The 20,128-nt window shown below is 40.2% G+C and overlaps 1 protein-coding gene across 2 annotated transcripts in view; it reads left to right on the forward strand.

Moving 5' to 3' along the window:
- Positions 1–20,128, forward strand: part of man1a2 (mannosidase, alpha, class 1A, member 2) — a 109,957-nt gene that overhangs the window by 25,601 nt on the left and 64,228 nt on the right. For both annotated transcript variants that reach the window (XM_046403060.1, XM_046403061.1), the window contains exons 3-4: positions 2,029–2,290; positions 17,084–17,180. In XM_046403060.1, coding sequence (XP_046259016.1) covers positions 2,029–2,290; positions 17,084–17,180 — 359 coding nt within the window. The remainder of the gene's footprint in view (positions 1–2,028; positions 2,291–17,083; positions 17,181–20,128) is intronic.

Consider the following 20,128-nt stretch of genomic DNA (forward strand, 5'->3'; position numbering starts at 1 on the left):
TTCACATCTTAATGTTTTCCATCCATTATTCAGCACCATAAGTCAGGAACAGAAGGGCCCATTGTGACCAGATTTCACATTTGGTCACATACTGAATTGGTGACACTAATCTTGGGTGTCCACCTTGAAACTGTGCTGATTGTAGAGATCTTCTGTGCTGCTGGCTTGAACATGTGTGTGAAGCTTCCACTTTTTCGAATCTGTAGTTTAAATGTAAGCAGCTTCTGGACTCCTGCCTGAAGTCATACTGGCTTAACATGCAAAAAGAAAGGCAGAAAACACACACACACACACACTGTAGCTGTGAAGCTCTGTGGAGGCTTGCAGCTGAATCCACAGATCACAGCAGGTCATCAGTTCCTCCTACATATCCTCTGTTTATCACACGGAGGGTCATGAATAAACAGACTCACATGCTTGTACCAAAATGACACAGTGATTTTCAAAATGTCTCATTTATTGTACTTAGCATCTCACCTCTAACACATTGTAATAGTGGTACAAATTGTCACATAAACTCATTGATCCTCGATATTTCAAAGGGAAGGTAATTTTGAAACTGACAACATAAGCAGTGGTGCAGAGCTGAAAACATTAAAGACTGACTCAAGCGTCAAATAAAATTAATGCTTTCTGTGCTCTTGTTTCTTTCTTCCCTTTTCAATTTTATCACTATGTTGCCTTGTGCAATCCATCAAATTGGCTAATATATAAATGAGCAAAGATATTCATCTTGACTGTTTTTTTTTTTAAGCAAAACTACATTTTCCACACTTCACTGCTAATCATTTCAAATGTAATAATAATGGGATAATACGATGGGTGTGGTCTATATATGTAATCTCATACTATCTCTTATAATAGTGTCCTTATGTAGCAGTCATGGGCTAAGATTCAAAGCCCATTTTAAAGATTTCCTTTCTTTAACATCAGAACAGAACAGTTCCCACATCATCATGGGGTAGAGTTGTGTCGACACCTTTCAGCTTGAGCCACCTGTTCTAGCATCTAGAGACAATTTTGATGGTGCTATATAAATAAAATTGAATTGAACTGGATTGTCCTGTTTCCTAGAGCTCATGTTACTGCAGAGTAGTTGGGTTGGGGATGTTTTCCCATTTAAAGACTCATGGTTCTGTCTTTCCCACAATCATCTGGGGGGAAAAGAAAATAATTAGGTTTTCTGCTGCTGTTATTGCAGAGGCTTCTTAACCTTCTTATTCCACCTCTACCTGCGTCACATTAATTACTTCTGCCAGAGAGGTTGTGTTTTTTTTGGTCCAGTTTGTCTGTTTGTTAGCAGGATTAAGGAAACTGGCCTAATTTTCATGAGACTTGGTGGAAGGGGGTTGTATGGATTACTAAACAACCAGTCAGTTAAATTTCGAAGCAGATCTGAATTACAAGGGAGATTATTTATCACGTTACTTGGCGCCAAATAGTAGTAATTGAGCAAGTTATTTTCCCATTGTTTTTGTGACTGTTGCATTCTAAAGGACAAATAAACACACCCACATCTCTGTGCAACCTCACATTGTCCAGTCTTGTGAGTTCAGGCAAAGAACTAACCAAAGGCTGATGCCAAATCATGACCTTTCACCTTTTCAAAGCATCAGATAAGTAATTAAACTAGAAATCAGAAAAATAAACACTTATCTCAGGGTCATAAGAACTACCCAAAATGACTGAAACCATCTCTGTGAAAAATTTATTTGGCATACTTTGACTTTTTGGTTTGGTTTATGTCTCCTCTGCTTACATGGAGGGTGAGCGGTTTATGACTTGGACTGGAGTCTGCCACCAGGGGGTGATCAGGATGTTTTGGCTTCACTTTTGGGGAGGTCACGTGTTGTCCATCTTTATTTACGGTCAATGCTTTGGCTACACACAGACATAATTCTAATACTTTTTTAAACTTATCCACCCCGGGAAGTCTAGCAAGCAGTTTGTGGAAGCTAATGGGCATCCGAACAAAGCATAAAGAGTAAAAATAAGTCTTACCTCCTGCCTTTTTTCTACCTCCAACAGGGAGGAGGAGGAGAGCCTGCGGGACAAGATTCGGGCAGACCATGAGCGAGCACTGCAGGAGGCAAAGGAGAAGCTGAGGAAGTCACGTGAGGAGCTGCAGGCTGAGATTCAGACAGAGAAGAACAAAGTAATGGAGGACCTGAAAAAGAAGGACCCAGGTCCTAAACCCCTGCCACCTGTCCCCATGCCCAGAGTGGTGGGCATCAGTGATGGTGAGCCAACAGAGCCTGATGTCAAAGAGAAACGTGACAAGATCAGAGAGGTAAGATGACCTTCGACCGCTTAGTTTTCAACTATCCAGTTAAAGTTTGATTCGGTTTTTACCAGGACTGACCTCTGTGGTGTTTTGGAGCATGTATATAAGAACCTGTCATAGAGCTGATGCAGGTGATGTCACTGACTGCACACTCTGTGAACTCATTTCATTCCAAAGTCCAATCAGTCACTCTGCTAAAACTGCACTAGTAGAAATTGTAACAAAATCCGCTAGTTCTTTATATATTTATTGTCAAAAAATCTTACCAGTGTTGAGTGCCTCTTTTTGCCATAGAAGCACCTTATCCTTTGGTGTGCTACCAATCTCAGCTTAAAACTCTTTAATTCTCTGAACTCCCTCTCTCAGCTAAGCATCTGTCCTTATTTACATATCTGAATGTTGAGCAAAAGATCCAATGTGGGAAACTGATGAGAATTAATGGCTTCTGTTAGACAGAAAGCTCCACTAATACTATGTGCATTTCATTGAGAAAAGCAAATGCCACTGATGTTTTGTACAGAGCGTATGTGTTTCAGTACGGGACACGGATAGGCGCATAGGATTTGAGGTATTAGTTCAGTGACAGTTGGCCAAACATCCCTAAATTAGTGCCATCAGCTCCCCATTCACATCGAACCCTGTGAAGATCATCTTGCATTAGACTGGGGTGAAAACACCACAAGATTTGTGCTTAGTGAAATTTAAATCCCGGTATGTGTGTGTCAGTTTGTGCACTATTATACTGTATGTCTGAATCCATTCCTGTTGCCTAATGTCTGTCTTGGCGCCAGCTTTTATTGAAGGCAACAGCGAGCCAGACGGATAGTGTCTGTGCAGAATGCAGATGGTGCTATCTGGTCCTGCTCTCTATAGACAACAAGCCAACCCCAGCCTATCTCCCTCGTTTTGCTCCTCTCCTTCCTTTCTCCCCCCTACAAGTTCTCCTGCATAATTACCTCATATCGTCTCTCTCGAAACAGCACTTGGAGTCAGAACACTTGCTGCACATGGGAGCTGGCCCATTCACTCCAAACCGCCTTTGTCTCTAAATGCCCCTTTTGTTCCCTTCATAATTACCATTCAGCGAGAATGCCATACACTCCCAAATGAACAAGAAAGTAGCAGCTGTATGGGCTACAGAACAGCACACTCCCCTTTTCTTGATTGCCTTGTGATTCCAAGGAGAAATCATAATCGCACACTGCTATACAATTGTGACTAAATGACTGGGGCTTTTTTTGAAACCCAGGCTACAGGCAGACATTTGGCCTGAGTTTTGGTCTTGTAAAATCCAGGTAGGAGTATCCGCTACATCTGCTTGTCTCCAGTTATGAGTCACATAGACAGTAAACAGTTTTTCAGGCAGTGGTAGTTGTTGAGTTAATCTGCTATGCATTTTTTTACATTAGATTATATCATCTGCCTGACCTCAAGTCTGACAACATCTTTCCTGAATTAGATTTTAGGGTAATTTTGGTTTGGTTAAAAATTTGATCCAGTGCACAGTTCATGAAGCATCAGTGACTGCAGTCTCTTTCAGTTATACTAACTGGAGTAGAGTTAAATGATCAATTTTGATTTATTTTTCCAGTTTCTGGATGTATTGGCGTTGTGTTGTGGCATTGCTGTTAAATAACTACAGTGGAAACATTAGGAACACCTTTTTAACAAAGGGATCAAAGAAATCGTACTTGAAATTGGAAAGAACTGAACTGAAAATTAAAAATCCGATAAATTTGAATTAACCTTTCATACAAGCTGTTAACTTCTCTTCTTTTAGAATATAGTGATGTTTGTTATTTAATTTGACTGTGCAGCATTCTTGCCACATTTTTGTCAAGTTGCCCAAGTTACATTTGAGACCACGTCCTTGGACACAAATTGTGGTATCAGCATCACAGCTAAACAGTACACCAAGATATGTTTCTGAAAATGTGAGAATCTTGACTCACTTGACTTGATATTTTTTTTATTTTTAATTTACTTTATTAATCCCAAGCTGGGAAATTACTTCTCTGCATTTAACAAGTTAAGTGCCTTGCTCAAGGGCACATCAGCCGGCTAATGGGGGTGGGGACATTATCACTCCACCACACTCAAATTTAGATAAGATATAAGATAAGATAAGATAATTTAAATAGATGGATACTTTATTGATCCCGAGAGAAATTCAATCAATCAATCAATAGTATGATTGGATGATTCCATCATTGCCCCATAATTCCCAATTCATGATGAAACTGATAAATAAACATATATATACACATATATATAAATAAACATAAATCAGGGAAGTTGGTCAGATCCGGCAGTGTACGTTTGCTTCTCTGTACTTCAGTCAAACCACTCAGGTCCTTTGTTCCTCCAGAAATAGAAATGAGTCTCATTTTTATGTCTACCACATAAATGTTTCATTGACAGCACAGAACACAAAAACCCTCCTTTCCCACCACTTCCATTAACTCAGAACTCTGTGCTCTTTTGCTACTCTGCTAATTATGCAACCCGGACATTAGTGGCCATTAAGCCATTGTCTGGAGATGGAAAGAGCTTTTGGGCAATAAAATTAAAGGAGTGGAATGAATGACTATTAACTGTTCCAGTACTATCCACCTGTCACATCATGAGGTATTGTTGGCCCAAAGCTGTTTAAATAAGCAGGCTGTTGCAGTTAATGGGCTGTGGTACAAGGGCACAGTTCGCCTTCTGTGAAGTTTGTTCATCAATAATGTTGCAAAAATTCTAGTTAGTTGCCTAATAGCGATAACAGATCATTTTTCCCCACAGGCCTGCATTGTTTTTGAATGAAAAATCCTTTAATTAACTCCTGCTGAGTCCTCTCTGTTCATTTGGAATATAGTAAATATTGTTCCTGCTTTAGGATAAATGTATAACATCTTGAAATTAGACATTCGATTGCACATGGCTGCGTCAGTGTCTTCTTGCAATTTGAAGGAATTCTTTTGATGATTACATGGAATATCAGTGGATTCACTGTTATGTCATACTAACATAATAATCGATATGTTGTTTCGAATACTTTTGTGCTTTGGACAAGTTGAGAAACAGTTTTTTATGTGGTGATAAACAGGAGAATACACACAAAATGTTAGAATGTAATGAAAAAAATTCAAAATTATGTGCCCACAGTGTTGTGTACTGACACATTCTGCACATACTGAACATACTCAAAGCCAAAGAGTTAGATTGACACTGTTGCACACACACACACACACACACACACACACACACACACACACACACTCTCACTCAGTATTGTTCTTCCATTTTCTCAGAGATGTGAAGTTCTGTGGAGGCTTGCAGCCGAATCCACAGATCACAGCAGGTCATCAGTTCCTCCTACATATCCTCTGTTCATCACATGGAAGGTCATTAATAATCAGACTCAGACAGATTTAACTTTCTCACATCTAACACATTTAAGGCGAACAGTGACACAAACTGTCCTTATTGATCCTTGATACTTCACAGTAAAGGTAATTTTGAAATATTTCAATTATTCATTTAGACTCAGCAGCTTGATTTCCACACTTTTGTCAAGTTCTCCATCTTAGTTGATTGATTGAGACACACAAACTGTTCCCATGTTTACATTGAGTTGTATTTGTTTCTATTGCGTATTGAGTTAAGGAAAAACTCCTGCTGAGCGACAGAGCAGCCCTGAGGCACTAAATGGAAAAGTTGAGAAAATCTCAATTTCATGTAAATGTACTCTGACGCAATGCTAGCATCAGGTTGAGAGGCGAGCACACTCATTCTAATGCCAACAGAAATGGAAGCAAGTTGTTGGCTACTCTGCTCTACTGGTGCCGCTTTCAGTGCAGATACAGAACCAGAGTGCTGTTGTTGTGTTAAAACAGTTTAGTCAATGCACACTGCATATAAAAAATGATGGCATTAAAGCTATTCTTTAGTTGGAGAATCACACACAACCATTGTGTGGCATGGCTGCGATGTCAGAAGAAGAAGAATCAGAAGAAGAAGAAGAACACATCTGTCCAGCTGGATCAGACTATGGTTATGATGTGCTCGGGGCTGCACACACCCAGACTTACAGCTCCAGAGACTTCCTGCTGCTTTGTGCTGTGTGAATGTAGCATTACTTTCAGAAAGTTAAACATTGTTAATAATGTATCTCAGGGAAATGACGCAGACTTCCTATGACTGACGGCTGATTACTGGTAAATGCATTTCGGTATCACCACTGCCTTGAAAAGAAAAGAAGAATCTTTCATATTTAGGTCACATGGTCTTCTTTGGATTGTGAGGAGACAGTACAGCATTTGAAGACTATAGATCCAACTGCAGAGTTGGCTCACCAGACTCTCAGCTGTGATTCTTGAGTGATAAGCAAACGGTTACAGATTTGTGACTGGCATGAGAGAGAGCGCCCGCGTTTCCCTGCAGAGCTGTGGACTGTGGCTGTAAAGTCCAGATAAATCGATGGCCAAAGCAGTCCACTTTTAGTGCCGGCTAAGTGGTGCTGCTATTAGGAATGGTTACCATAACCCAATATTGAACATACCTCAGGGATAAATTATCTGACACTGTTGTATCCATAAGCTCCTATGTTATTGGTTTTGCTCCCTGTATTGGTGAATTTAAGAAAATATTTTATTAGGCTACATAAACAATATCTTGCTCCAATTTTTTTCCCGGCAACCCCATTTTAATTTTCAATAAGATTAAGATTATTGGCCTGTAATGCATTGGTTTTCGCAGTACTGAACAGAGGCCTGTCTGTCAAACCTGTGTATGTGCAAGAGATTCTCACCACCTGATAGAAGTACATGTACTGTTAAAATCATAACCATCCTCATCCCTAGCTGCTATATGTGCTGATCCATAAAGAGACAGTGGACTATCTGCAGAGACTGCAGTCTGATCCCTGCTCCATCCACTTAGCTATCTCTCCTTCTCTTTAGCATTCCTTCTCATTCTCTCTCACACTCACTCTCCTCCAAGCATTGACAGTTTTTGGCAGATGGCCTTGTATGTTGATTGCACACTAGGCCTACATATACTGTGTGTGTGTGTGTGTGTGTGTTTGTAGCACAATCGCCTCAGGGGTAGGACACAGCTCAGCTTTCATCATTCCCCTGCTCTCGTCCTCTTTCTAACTCGTCCACCTCTCTTACCTTTTCTCCCATCTTTGTATGTAACCCTTTCTCTTCCACTTGTTTGGCCTTTGTCTTATCACTCTTTTCTTTTCAGTTCTCTTCCTTGTTTTTACCTCAGTTTCACTTTTGGACCATCACACTTCCCTTTCTCTCTTCCCTTCTCTCTAGCTATCATCTGTTTTCATACTGTAAGGATTTTTCTTGCGCTGAATGATGAGCATTTCTTGTTAGTCTAACAGTGTGCAGGGGTAAAAGAAAATAAATAGAGAAGGATGGAAGGAGGCTTCCATTCGGTGGCTTTGTGTTGCTGTTTATGTTTAGTTCCTTTTGAACATGGATTGTGCCTGGTTTGAAAATTTTTTTTCTTAAGGCCACATCATACAATGATTGCTGTCTTGTAAATCAGCCCTTCATTGCATCTGGAAGGCAAGTGACATTTAAGACATCCGCTCTGTGGAAGCCAGAAGTATGTATACCCATACATTATGTATAGTTCCATAGGTCAGCAGGGTTCCCAGCTGCTAAATGTATTCCTGAATACTGGATTACCTGCCATCTAAGTCATACCAGTGATGCTGCATTCAGGCAGTCTTGATAATTTGCGCCTTCCAAATGTGTGTGATTTTGAGCAATCTGTGACAATCCAAAATGCAGATTTTTAATAAATTTTAAGGAGACACAGAAAAACAATGTGATGTTACATCTCAGAATTTAAGATGTCTGCAGAGACAGCTTCCCAAGAGGAGACACAAGCCACAAAGGTGAAAATGTTCAAGTGTTTTAATAAGACGTGGGAACAGAGAGTTCTACATGGTGACAGGCCAGACAACTTTCTGTTTGGAGTTAACATGCCAGATGTCATTAACAGAATTTAAAAAGAAAAAACATTGAAGTTTTTTACCGCAGTTTTTTGAACTTGTGTCTTGTGAAACTCATTCTAAGAATTCAGCACATAAACAGCAGTTTTATCAAATTATGTATGAAGCAACTGCATTCATTTTGAAACACACATTTTCATATACCAAATTAAAAGAGAGAAAAACTTGTAGCTTTGCATTCTTCACACACTCAAACCTACTTCAGCTCTTGTAATTACTCCAGGTTTGTCAGAGATCCCCTTTTTGCACAGAAACCCATATTTAATTTCTTTTGTTTGCCTTATCCTATCAAATCCTCTCTCCTACTGCTGTCTTTGTGTATCTTTGTCCAGTTCCTGCTTAAATGTAATATCATAAGTAGAATTTCTGTCTCTTGTCATATTTTACTGTACCAGCACCCTAAAATAAAAAATCCTTATTCAAAATTTGAATAAAGTAGTTAATTTTTTTCTTTATCTTTTTTTTTTTTTTTAATTAAATCAGCCTTCTTTAAAGAACTGGTACACTAATTAATAACTGGTAATATAACTATACTATAGTAGTATATTTTATAGTATACTTTTTATACATTCAACAAGAATACAACTCACAACTTATATAACAATTTATTCTTAAATATTTTTGAGTAAGATTCAAGCCAAAATGTGGGTGGTGCATTTCTTTTATTTGTTCCTATCCAACACTGCATGTGCAGAGTACACCTTGTACACGATAAATATGATTTTAAACATATTTCGTGTACAGAGAGCTTTTTTTGGGTTGTTTTTTGAGTGGAGAGGCAGAGAGCATCCCAGTCATTTAAAACACAAGGCAGAGAGGCATAGTCAGCCTCACCTGTTAGAGCTCAGCTGATGGAGAGAGAGTGACAGCGAAGCTAGCGCGCAGGGCACAATTGCCCTAAAATGTCTCTTTGTCCCTCTGGGCCACTTCTGCCACAGAAGAACAGCTCTGTCTCCGGCTTTGCTTCTTTTTCAACCACTAATACAGCAGAAAATACCAGATGAACCCAGGGTCGTCCTTTCTCCGCCTGGATCAGCAAACGACATCACATACTGACAAGGAGATCACTTTTCACCATTTTTTCCCCACTCTTGTCTTTTCATTTTGCAAAATGTCTCCTGTAATATGTGTTCATCTGAGTGTGAGCGTGTGTGTGTGTGTATTTCTCTGTCTTTATATCGTGAATTAATGGGACGATCTTCCTGACAGCTGTTGTCATGTTAACTGTGTCACTGTGACAGAGATAAAGTAGAGACAACCTACATGCAAGCGCATCATAGATCGAACTATTTTTTATTTATTTTCTTGAGAGCGAGTAGATATGGCAGAAAACATTTTATGTTCTCAATAACTGTGATGACCAGTTTGTGTGGACCCGCTAATACCTGAGACAGTTGAAAACAAAACTATTTTTAGGATTAATAAACCCATATTTTTACAAATCTTCACCAGAAATCAGGATACATGGAAAAAATAGATTATTTGAATGAGTCAATGCCCATATAGAGCAGGTATAGGAGAAGCCACCTGCAAAGTGGTTGTGGTGATATTGTTTGCATATAGTGTGTTTCCCTTGGTCCCACTGCACCCTGCAGACATCTGCCTACATGGACACAGTGCACGAGCGCTTTAAGTGGTATTTAAGTTACCGCAGAAATTTTGGTATTTATTCAGCACTTCTGCTATATATAACACTTTGGTAGGCACTGCATTTAAATGTGAACAGGTTGATGACTCAACAGTTACTTCATCAAGTGCTTACTTACCCTAAAAAAGGTATATAGTGTGTGAACTTAGTGAACTAAGTGAGAGAATACAACATCTCAGCGTTTAGCCATCAGAAAAAAAACACGACAAAATGTCCCGAAAATATAGCTCAAATAGCTGTTTGAATCCATCACCTTCTACCGCACTGATTGGCAGCATATCGGCCTCAGTCGGATTGACATGCATCACACTTTCTTTGGCTGCAAGCCCATCCTTGGACTTTGCAGCAGCACTGTTGCGCAACATAGTGGTATTACTACTGCTAAATTAAAGAGCAGCATCATAAATTACGTTTAACTTAGTCACTTATTCGTCTTTCTGGAGGAAATCTCCCAACATCAAGCTTCATTTAGCACACTTTATTTTTGACCTCAGACTGCTAGCTAGCGAAGCAGCGAGTGTGTGTGTGTGTGTGTGTGTGTGTGTGTGTGTGTGTGTGTGTGTGTGTGTGGATGGATGGATGCGGAACAGACCTGTGGAACAGAAATTCTCTTTAATAGCTGGCTGCTGACATCCCTATTTCTGACAGAGGCACACATGAAAATGAACAAGGCACAGTATTGTAGCATTGACTATTTGAAAAGCGTCCTCTCGTCAGGTAATTCTCTACAGTTTGCATCAGAATATTGTGTTTTCAAGTATCAAGAAGTCATCTTTTATGTTTCTCCTGATCAAGCTGTTTTCAGATTGAAGAGATTTAAAAATATTTTTTATTATATAATAAAAATGTTATATTAAATTAAAAAAAAAGTTCTTCTAATGGCCAGTCTTAGGTATATTCTTTAGGTATTCAATGGGTGGTACGGTCACCTAGTTGGAGATGGCGTTAAGCGTTTGGACTGACGGACACTACATTTTCGAAAAGTAGACCATCCAAAACAGAGAATGGCCTTTACCCCTATTTTGGGGATTTCTAGACATACTGGCGACACACGCTTTTCCTAGAAAACCATGACAAAGCATATCTTTGCATAATATGTGACCTTCTAAAAGGCAACCTAAGCAGTTCAGCAACATCTCTACTGGTTGTCTCACGTTACTTGTCATCGTCACTTGAATCAGAATTTATTTTGAAGGAACATTTCAACACTTTTTGATCCAGAAAAGCATAGACTGTCATAGTAATAATAGCATTGACGTGGTAGATTTATATGTATTTATATGTATGTTTGTTTGTATGTATATGTTTCATACATTACACTGGGCTAACCGTATCATCAGCTGTTATTTGTTTGAACTCTTTGCTAGGGATCTGTATAAAAACAGCCTATCTAGACTCTTATACTGTCTCGATTTCATGGGGAATTTATTACCACCCTCTGCCTAAGTGCCATGAATGTATTTACTGCAAGAAGCAATTCAGATGTCACAGTCTCGCCACCCTCATGCATCTTCTGAAAGGCCCTCTGTTCAGCCAGATAGGAAGCCTCCATGGGGTGAATTGGAAGGAGATGAGAAAGACAAGGGCAGGCGGACAGCTGCCTTAAATCAGTCAAACTGACTCTGGAGGTCACTCAGAGCAGCACATAACTTCAGCACAATTCTCCAACTCCCCAGACCTCCAGAAGCTTGTCACTGTGTGCCTCTGCTGTGAGTGCCTAGCTGATTTTAGATTTTTTTTCCCGAACAATTGTGAAAGTAATGGCCTTGCTCTCAGCTGTGGATCTCATTTATTTATGAATATTTCACTGCCCTGTGGTTGTCTATGTCTGTACATTGTGAGTTTGTACATCACTGTACGTGATGAGACCATGGCACATCATAGTAAGGGTGCACGGCTGTTGGTCCTTTGGGAAAGAGAGGGCTACGAGCAGTGTGTGCTTCTTTTCGAGAGCATTCAATTGGCTGCCATTGTGAGCAGACGGATTGTGAGGTCTTTTTGGACATGAAGAGGAAAGGCAACCTGCCACTTCTGAAAAAGTCTGCTGATGTTTTCTTAAGTCATATTAAAGCTCTGAGTCCTGTGCATAAAAGATTTGCAGCAAAGAACTGCTTAATTTGTATTAATGTCCAGAAGTCCTGATGAACCCTGCCCTGAGTGTTTCTTTGCAGTGTTTGACCCCGGGGCAGCATTAATCATCGAGAGATTCCTGCAGGGCAGCAGTAAATATATGATCTTACTCTGGCAGGTTATTGCAGCATCCTGATAGACTTTTAGATCAGTCTGCATTTTGGACCACATTTGGGAATTTTTGAACCAGTGAAATGGAAATACAACAAAATGTTTTTGGGTAGGCTGGCCACATAAATTCATGAAATGAGAAATGCCACCACTGCGTTTCTCATCAAAATCGGCACCATACTTTAGACGCCACTTTCACTCTCAAACTCGTCAGTTGATAGGGAATGGGAGGGGAAGAGCAGTTTTTAATCTTCCTCAGACTCTGACCTTAATAACACAGGGCCACTCCTGGACTGCCATTTCAATCCAAAGCAAGCTCAAGCGTATAATGTGGCATTATTAATACATTTACAGCAGCGGTATAGAGACTGGACCACATAGAAATAAGCAGATTACTGCAGAAAGAGATAATAGACGCCTAGTGCGACATTCTTCCCAATCCTTTCAGGCACAGGATAAGACAGGAGATGGCTTATTAAGTTGTCCTGTGGGCCTCAGACACAGATGAGTGTGTATCTTGTGTTGGAACCAGGATAGAATGGACTAAGTGTACTGAACATAAGTATACTGATGATAATACATTGTACGTCTCTGGGGTCACCGCCACATGCAGAAGATGGCTGAGCCTTTGAAAAACAGGTGAGAATAGCTCTTTGTCTCTTCTTAAGCCAGGTAATTAGACTAGCAGGCTAGCATTAACAAATGTAGTCCTAACATTACCCTTACATCACATCCGATCAGTTTGAATTAACAGAGACATAGCATAAGAGGACCATTGAATGTCCTGTAGTTACATAGTAGCTGCAAATTGTATCAGTTCACAAAATAAATTACTAGTTTTAGGTATATAGTATATTAACTGATATGAAGCACAAACTGGCAGTGATACCACATGATTTGGCTACACTATTTGTATCTATATAAAGCTGTCAAATCCTGCCAATGATGATCCATGTTTGTGCAGGGAACTTTTTACACTGCACTAGTACATGTTAGCCAAAGAGTGAACGCCTCCCTTTTTCACTTAAACAGACACAAAACATAAAGATCAAGAAAAGAAGAATCCGATGCCACTGAAAATTGCTGAGCCTTGATTCTGAAGTACTGTTGCACCTAATTAATACAAATGTTTTACAAAGATGTACTTAATAGAGAAATATATAAAGTAGTATGCATTAAAAAGTATATATATGAGTAAAGGATTACAGTGTCTGCCAGTCTTACCAAGCAGCTGCCACAGAACAGATGATGAATCTTGCAAAGGAACAGACTGTGTTTGTCTGTCTGTGTTTCTTTGGAGAGTTGTCAGGGTTGAACAGACTCTCTTCATCCTACACCACAAGCTGCTGGTTGTCGTCATGCTCCCCAGTCCCAGATGTAGTAATTCACAGTGGGCACTAACTGACAACAGGCCTAACCATCACCAGGAGTACCAGCTGAGTGTGACGGAGAAGCCATTGGGAAATAAAGTGAACAAAAGGGGATGCAGGATGTTCATTTAGTTTAGTTTATTAAATGCAAATGCTCTTCCTCCTCTGATTTTGGTAGGGGCAGAGGATTTGCATTGGGTTTAGTTTGAAGACATAACTCGAAATATATTTTTTCTTGAATGAGACCAGACTCTCGGTTGCATAGTTTCATGATGATGATTGTAATCTTTTCTAATGATCTGTTCCTCAACAGATTGGAAACCTCTCAAAGAAAATTTTCAACATTTTAATAGCTGTATGCGGGTTGACTTACCAGGGTGGTTTGTTATAATTTATTTTAAGTTTAAGTGGCACTTTAAGTTATGGCTTGCATTTAAACTTGCTGAAGAAGAAGATGCTTCGTTTAATAGGATTTCACAATGGTTGTAAAACCATAAGGCAGGCAGTTCACTAAAACAGAGTTGGGAGATAATTATCTGTAATTTTCCCTAATAGAGACCTTTTTACATCATACAGAGTTATTTCATTCAGTTTAAATGCAAACACTGATTGATGCAGGTTCAGCCTTTCTTGTTAGAGATCACAAAAAAATGTTGTCTATATCCATGCTGTTACTGCCGTCAATTTTGCAGTCATTGCCATTGAGGGTTCAGCTCTAATTAAAGAACTAAAGAACCAGATGTGGTGGCCAGTGCAAACCAATTTTTGCTTGTAGCTCCCAAGATGCTGTGATGGCAAGATGTAGCTGTCAAAATCAATCACAGGATTTTGTAGCTTAATGCCCAATTAGTATTCCGAGGTCCTTTAAATAAGCAGTTTGTCAACATTGTCAAGTGCCCTGCACTGCTGCGCTTGTCCTTGGCATATGGGCCAATCAAAATCTGATGAAGCATCCAATCAACACAGATCACAGTGAGCCAACCAGTGAGTCTGTCCCTGTCATGGTGTGTATTAATTTGATTTATAATCCTCAGTGTGTCCATGGAATATGTCACGGAAAGCCATGAGGCCAAGAACACAATGAAACTCCTGGCCCTTGTCTTTATTAGCTTGGCTGGCTGCCTGTTCCAAGGAGAGAGAGAGGGTAGAGATGGCGGACGAAGTGGATGCTCATCCTCACATGGTGACATAAAGAGACAGGCAGGCATGCTGGCAGGCAGGGAAACAGACATAGCTTGGTAGGAGATAAATACAACGTGGCTGGTTGGCAGATAGGTCGTCATTAAGCTACTCCCTGCAATGTGACACAGTGCGCTAACTGTGTTATAGCTTGTTTAGTTTCAGCTACAATGCCCACTGCAGCACGCTCAGAATTACTCTAATGCTGAGCTCTTGTGGACATCTCATCTTGAATTAAAATTTAAAACACAAAAATGCCACACATGAACATATGTGGCTCCTGTACTTACTGCACTTACTTCCTGTCATCATTGCGTGTTTGCACGCCCCCGTGATCCGAACAGAGTCCAGTCCACCTGTGCCACCAACCAGCAGCTTGTAGTTGTAGAGTTTGGTGGGGTGGGTGTGTTTGGTCTGTAATGTTTAGGTGGGTGGTTTTTGTCAAAGAACATCCAGATGATTGCCATAACCCAAGGATTCCCCGTACAACATTACATTGTAAACAGATGGTTAATGTTGTGGTTTAAGAGTTGTGGCTAATCGATGAATATAAACTGTTTTTCATTTTTATCTGGTATTTTTACACTTAACACGATTTTCACTTGTAAGAGTTTTAAGGTTGAAACTAGGGACAACCTTGCAATACCAGACTCTCGGTACAGCGAAAGGGCAATTAGGTAAAAACCTGAAAGAGGTCCACAGGAGCTTCATAGAGAAGGATCCCCAGTTGGGACTGTCAAATATGAAAAGAGGGCCACAGTAGCCATTTAATGGAGCTTTATTAAAACAAGAAAAACACAATAAGAAAAGTTGTGTGATACAGGATGCAGTGCATTGATGTTAACTCAGTCATTTTTTAAGGTCATCATAGAGATGACTTGACAAGCTGACAGGCATGCAGAGACAGAGGCTGGCAGGTGGACAGATAGGAACGCTGCCAGCTAGGCAGATGATATAGAGAAAGAGATCAACAGATGTCCATAGAAGCAGACAGTGACTGACATGACCACATAGACAGGAAATGTACTTTTCTGAGGTTCTTGTTGCCACTTGAGTAAGGGCTGTGGAGCAGGGAAAAAAAGGTTGGAAATTGAAAGAGAGCAGCAGTGCTTCAGTGAGAGCTGGCACTTTTCCTTCCTCGGCTGTGTCATCTCTGTTTGCCCTGCAGCGCCTCTTCTCAGCATCAGCCTCCATGTCAGGGCTCATCTCACAATCTCTTGCTCTTTTTATCCTCATTCCCCTCCCCAAGCCAATCTCTTTCAGCTTCTTTTCAAAGGTCATATGAAGAATAAAATCTCATTTTGTTCTACCCAGTGAGACAAGTCTGCGGGGGGGATGTAGCAAAATACAAAAGAGAGAGCTATATGTTTGTGTTAAATGTGTTTATTATCATACCTACTTTTGTATGTGCTCTACTTCAAACCATCAAAGGAGTGTGTGTGTGTCTGTGTGTGTCTGTGTGTAGGAACCAGATGTTGAGTATAGAAGGCAGACTTGTCTGTGCATCAGGCTAGGGGCAAAAGGGTGAACTTTGGTCCAGCGGCATCATCCTCTAGATTAAAGTCTTTGGGGTCATGCCCTACCAAAGCACTGCTGATCCTGTGTGTGTTTGTGATGGGTCTTCTTGAGTGTGCAAGTTTTCTTAATTTTCTGCTATTATTTGGGTTCATTTCTCCTGTTGTTAGAGGCAAGAGATGTCTCATTTTACTGTATAATGTATACAAAAGACGTGGTTGATTGATTAAGTGATTTATCAATAGTTCTGTCTTGATATATGGATTAATTTCAGATTGAAAGAAAGGAAAGGACTAAATCAAAGTGAGTGAAGGGCTTTTTCATAGGAGAGGAAATGAGTGTTTCTAGCTCACCAGCAAGGCTTAATTATTATACCTAAATTAATTATATGTGTGATTTGTCAAGAGTCGGTGATCACATGCATTTACTTTTGTTCATCTTGATTGAGAACCAAAATTATGTAATTGTTTTTTGTTCTGCATCGTAAGTCAGCCCTCATTTTCACAGGAGATTTTGTGCCTGGTTGCAGAAAAAAATTGCTTAATGAATGTGAGGTTTATAGGGAACCAGTATAAACACTGATGATGTCATTATTCTATAGCCATTACATCGCGCAATCATCATTTACTTCATAATGATACTTTAAAGCAAAAAACATGTCCGTTGCCAGTTTAAACATCATTAGAGTCATCATTATGGAGCCATTATTTGGAGGTTCAGTCATGTGAGTTGCAGGATTTGTGGATTTGTGGCAGTGTGGGTTGCCAAGTCAAGGAGACTCCACATCTTCTAATATGCTGTTTTGTTGTCTTTTTTTTTTTTTCCAGATGATGAAGCATGCCTGGGACAGCTATAGACAGTACGGCTGGGGTCATAACGAGCTGAAGCCCCTTGCTAAGAAAGGACATTCCACAAATATCTTTGGTAAGCCAGAAAAACTCCTCTCTCCCGTTGCTGTCCGTGCCCTTTGGCAGTTTGCTCACACACTTGCAAACACGTGGATGTATGCACAAATGCACATATGCTCTGTCTTGCACACACTCAGACACATATACGCACATTCACCAATGTTCACACAGACCCTGTTGGTTCTCTAGCAGACAAAGTTACGTGATAAGCCTTCCAGCAGCATACATATCACATTGGGAAGAGTGTTTGCAAACAGAAGATCACCAGCAGAGAACACACGTCATTGAAATGTGAGATAAAAGGAGATAAGAATATGTATTGGAAGTACTGCTAATGTTTCACTGGTCCTTTTCCAGCTAGTTCATCTGTGAAGCCATTATTTTGTTAAGCTATAGAGCAGATTATAGAACAGTGTTGTAACCACGCAGTATGTTTGCTCCTGAAAATGAAATCTCCCTACAGTACAGTGTCAGAAACACTAATGCCTGTAATTAAAATAACCACTTTCTCCAGTTAACACTGTAATATTTTAAATTAAATAAATCTGTGGGCCCAGTAAAATGTTGGATGCTAGGATTTGTGGGAACACAAATGTTTTGTCAGGGTCCTGTCATGAGGGAAATCCCTGTCTGGTGAGAGTGAAACTTTGCCACTGGCACTGATCATTTTTCCAGCAGAGAGGTCGATCCAATCGAGCCTCTCATCATCTGTGGTTTGCGTTTGAGAGGTTTTAGTATCTACCTGTATTGCTGCAATCTGTGATAACACAGGCACTGCACTTGCTGCACTGGTAAAATTTTCACACCTTTATTTTTGTCTTTAAAATGGTCAAATTAGGGCTTAATAAATGAACAAAATCCAAAATAGAAAAATAGCCTCTCAATATCATAATGTAAACAGGGCTGTCCAAACATCGATGAGGTTCATGAGCTAGCCCAAGTCGAACCTCATTTTGTCAGTCAGCTTTGCACACTTCTTGAGGAAGGAAATGTGTTTGGCATGTTCAGGGACACATAGGTGTTTTGTTGGTAACATTGAATGTAAACATGAATTTTGTTTATTTACAAGGAAACGTGTTGCGAGCACACTAACCATTTTGCCACGCATTGACACGAAGCACCTGACTGGTATGCCAAACTTTACCACTAGGTGTCAGACTTTACATAACAGCTGCATAACAGCCATTAAACAAGAGTGAAGCAGCACCAATAATCCATTGATTCCCAACCACTGTGCCACGGGGGGCCATCTGGCTTTACCCGATCAGCGCTCTGGGTGGGGAGTGTGCGTAGCGGCCAACTGATCCAAACATTTTTGCCCTGCAGCACGCCACGCAATCTTTCTAAATTATGTGCCACGGCTCGAAAAAGGTTGGGAAACACTGCCATAATCACATAACATTATAGCCCTGCCTGTGTCACACTGGATAAATAATGTCAGAATATCCAGAGATCTACATTTCATAGTTCCAGCTTTATTAGGATAATATCATTAAACACTTTTCCTGGTGAGGAGTAGCTGGAAAGAATGACTGAAACTAAACAGTTGAGATTTTGTTTTACTTGTCTTTTTAGTAATGTCATTCTCATGTTGTTAACTGCTTTCCTGCCTGTACAACATCCATTGCACGTCTGCCCGTCCTGGGTGAGGGATCCCTCCTCTGTTGCTCACCCTGAGGTTTCTTCCATTTTTTCCTGTTAAAGGTTTTTCTGGGAGTTTTCCTTAGTCGATGTGAGGGTCGACGAGCAGAGGATGTTGCTGATGATATGTTAAACCCTTTGAGACAAACTGCTTGTAAAAATGGGCTATACAAATAAAGTTGTCTTGTCTTGTCTTGTCTGCGTGTGCTGCAGACATCTGATGATTCCCATGTTCCCATGTGAGGTTGTTGCTTTATGCTTGTTTATCTTAGTGTTTATGAATTGCCAGTTTGACTTATTTGTTTTTCTGGGTTTCTGTTTGGGCCCTAGGTTCCTGGATATACATATATAGAGGATGTTGCTATATATTGCTATATATATATATATATACATGTGTGTGTGTGTGTGTGTGTGTCTGGGGCTGTTGAGGATGCACGCTTATGAGACTTTTTTGTCAAAGTGAGTGTTTTGTCTGGCAAATTGGCCGGAGGCGCCTCTGTTGTTTTATGAGCTGCTGCTAAATTGTATATGCCTCACTGTTCATCTGCGTCCTTCTCAATGTCTCTGTGTTTTCTTCTGCCTCCTTGTAATGGTTGAGTGTGGAGTGTGACTGTGCATGTTATGAGCCACAGGGTGGCCACTAAAAACAAGCGAGACACAAGGCAACAAATCAACTCTCATATTCTTTGAAAAACACAGTTCCATTATTGATGAGATGTATCCCATCCTCCTACAGAACTTGGAGATATTGATTAATGTGTGCGTGAGTGCATGTGTCTTTGAAAGAGAGAGTAGTACAGAAAGAAAAATGTAGCAGACTCTTGTTGCTGTCTTGACAGCTTGGACTGAAGGGGCACATGTGCACAGAGGCTGTGTTATTGGATTCAGTTCAGTTCAGTTTATTTATATAGCACCAATTCAGAACAAAAGTTATCTCATGACACTTTCCAATTACAGCAGGTCTAGACCATAGTTTAGTTTACTTTAGTTTTAGTTTAGTCTGTTTAGTCTAGTCACTGTCATATACGTTTTGTCTTACAGTCCTGTTACTGTCCTTTTTGTCATTTATGACTGCACTGTACAAAGTATTTTAGAGAGGAGATGTTAAATGCAGGGACAGAACTCGCCAGATTAAGAAAGCGATGTTTCGGACACCATCTTCCATCCATAATCCTGTCAAATGTCCGATCCCTTTGTAATAGTGTTGACATCCTCCACGGAAAATGCCTGACATAAAGCTCCTTCAAGGAGGCCTGTATTATTGCCTTAGTGGAGACCTAGCTGGATGAGGCTGTTCTAGATACCGAGGTTAACCTGGATAAT

Source organism: Scatophagus argus, chromosome 11 (genome assembly GCF_020382885.2).
Source record: "Scatophagus argus isolate fScaArg1 chromosome 11, fScaArg1.pri, whole genome shotgun sequence".
NCBI classification, from domain to species: domain Eukaryota; kingdom Metazoa; phylum Chordata; class Actinopteri; family Scatophagidae; genus Scatophagus; species Scatophagus argus.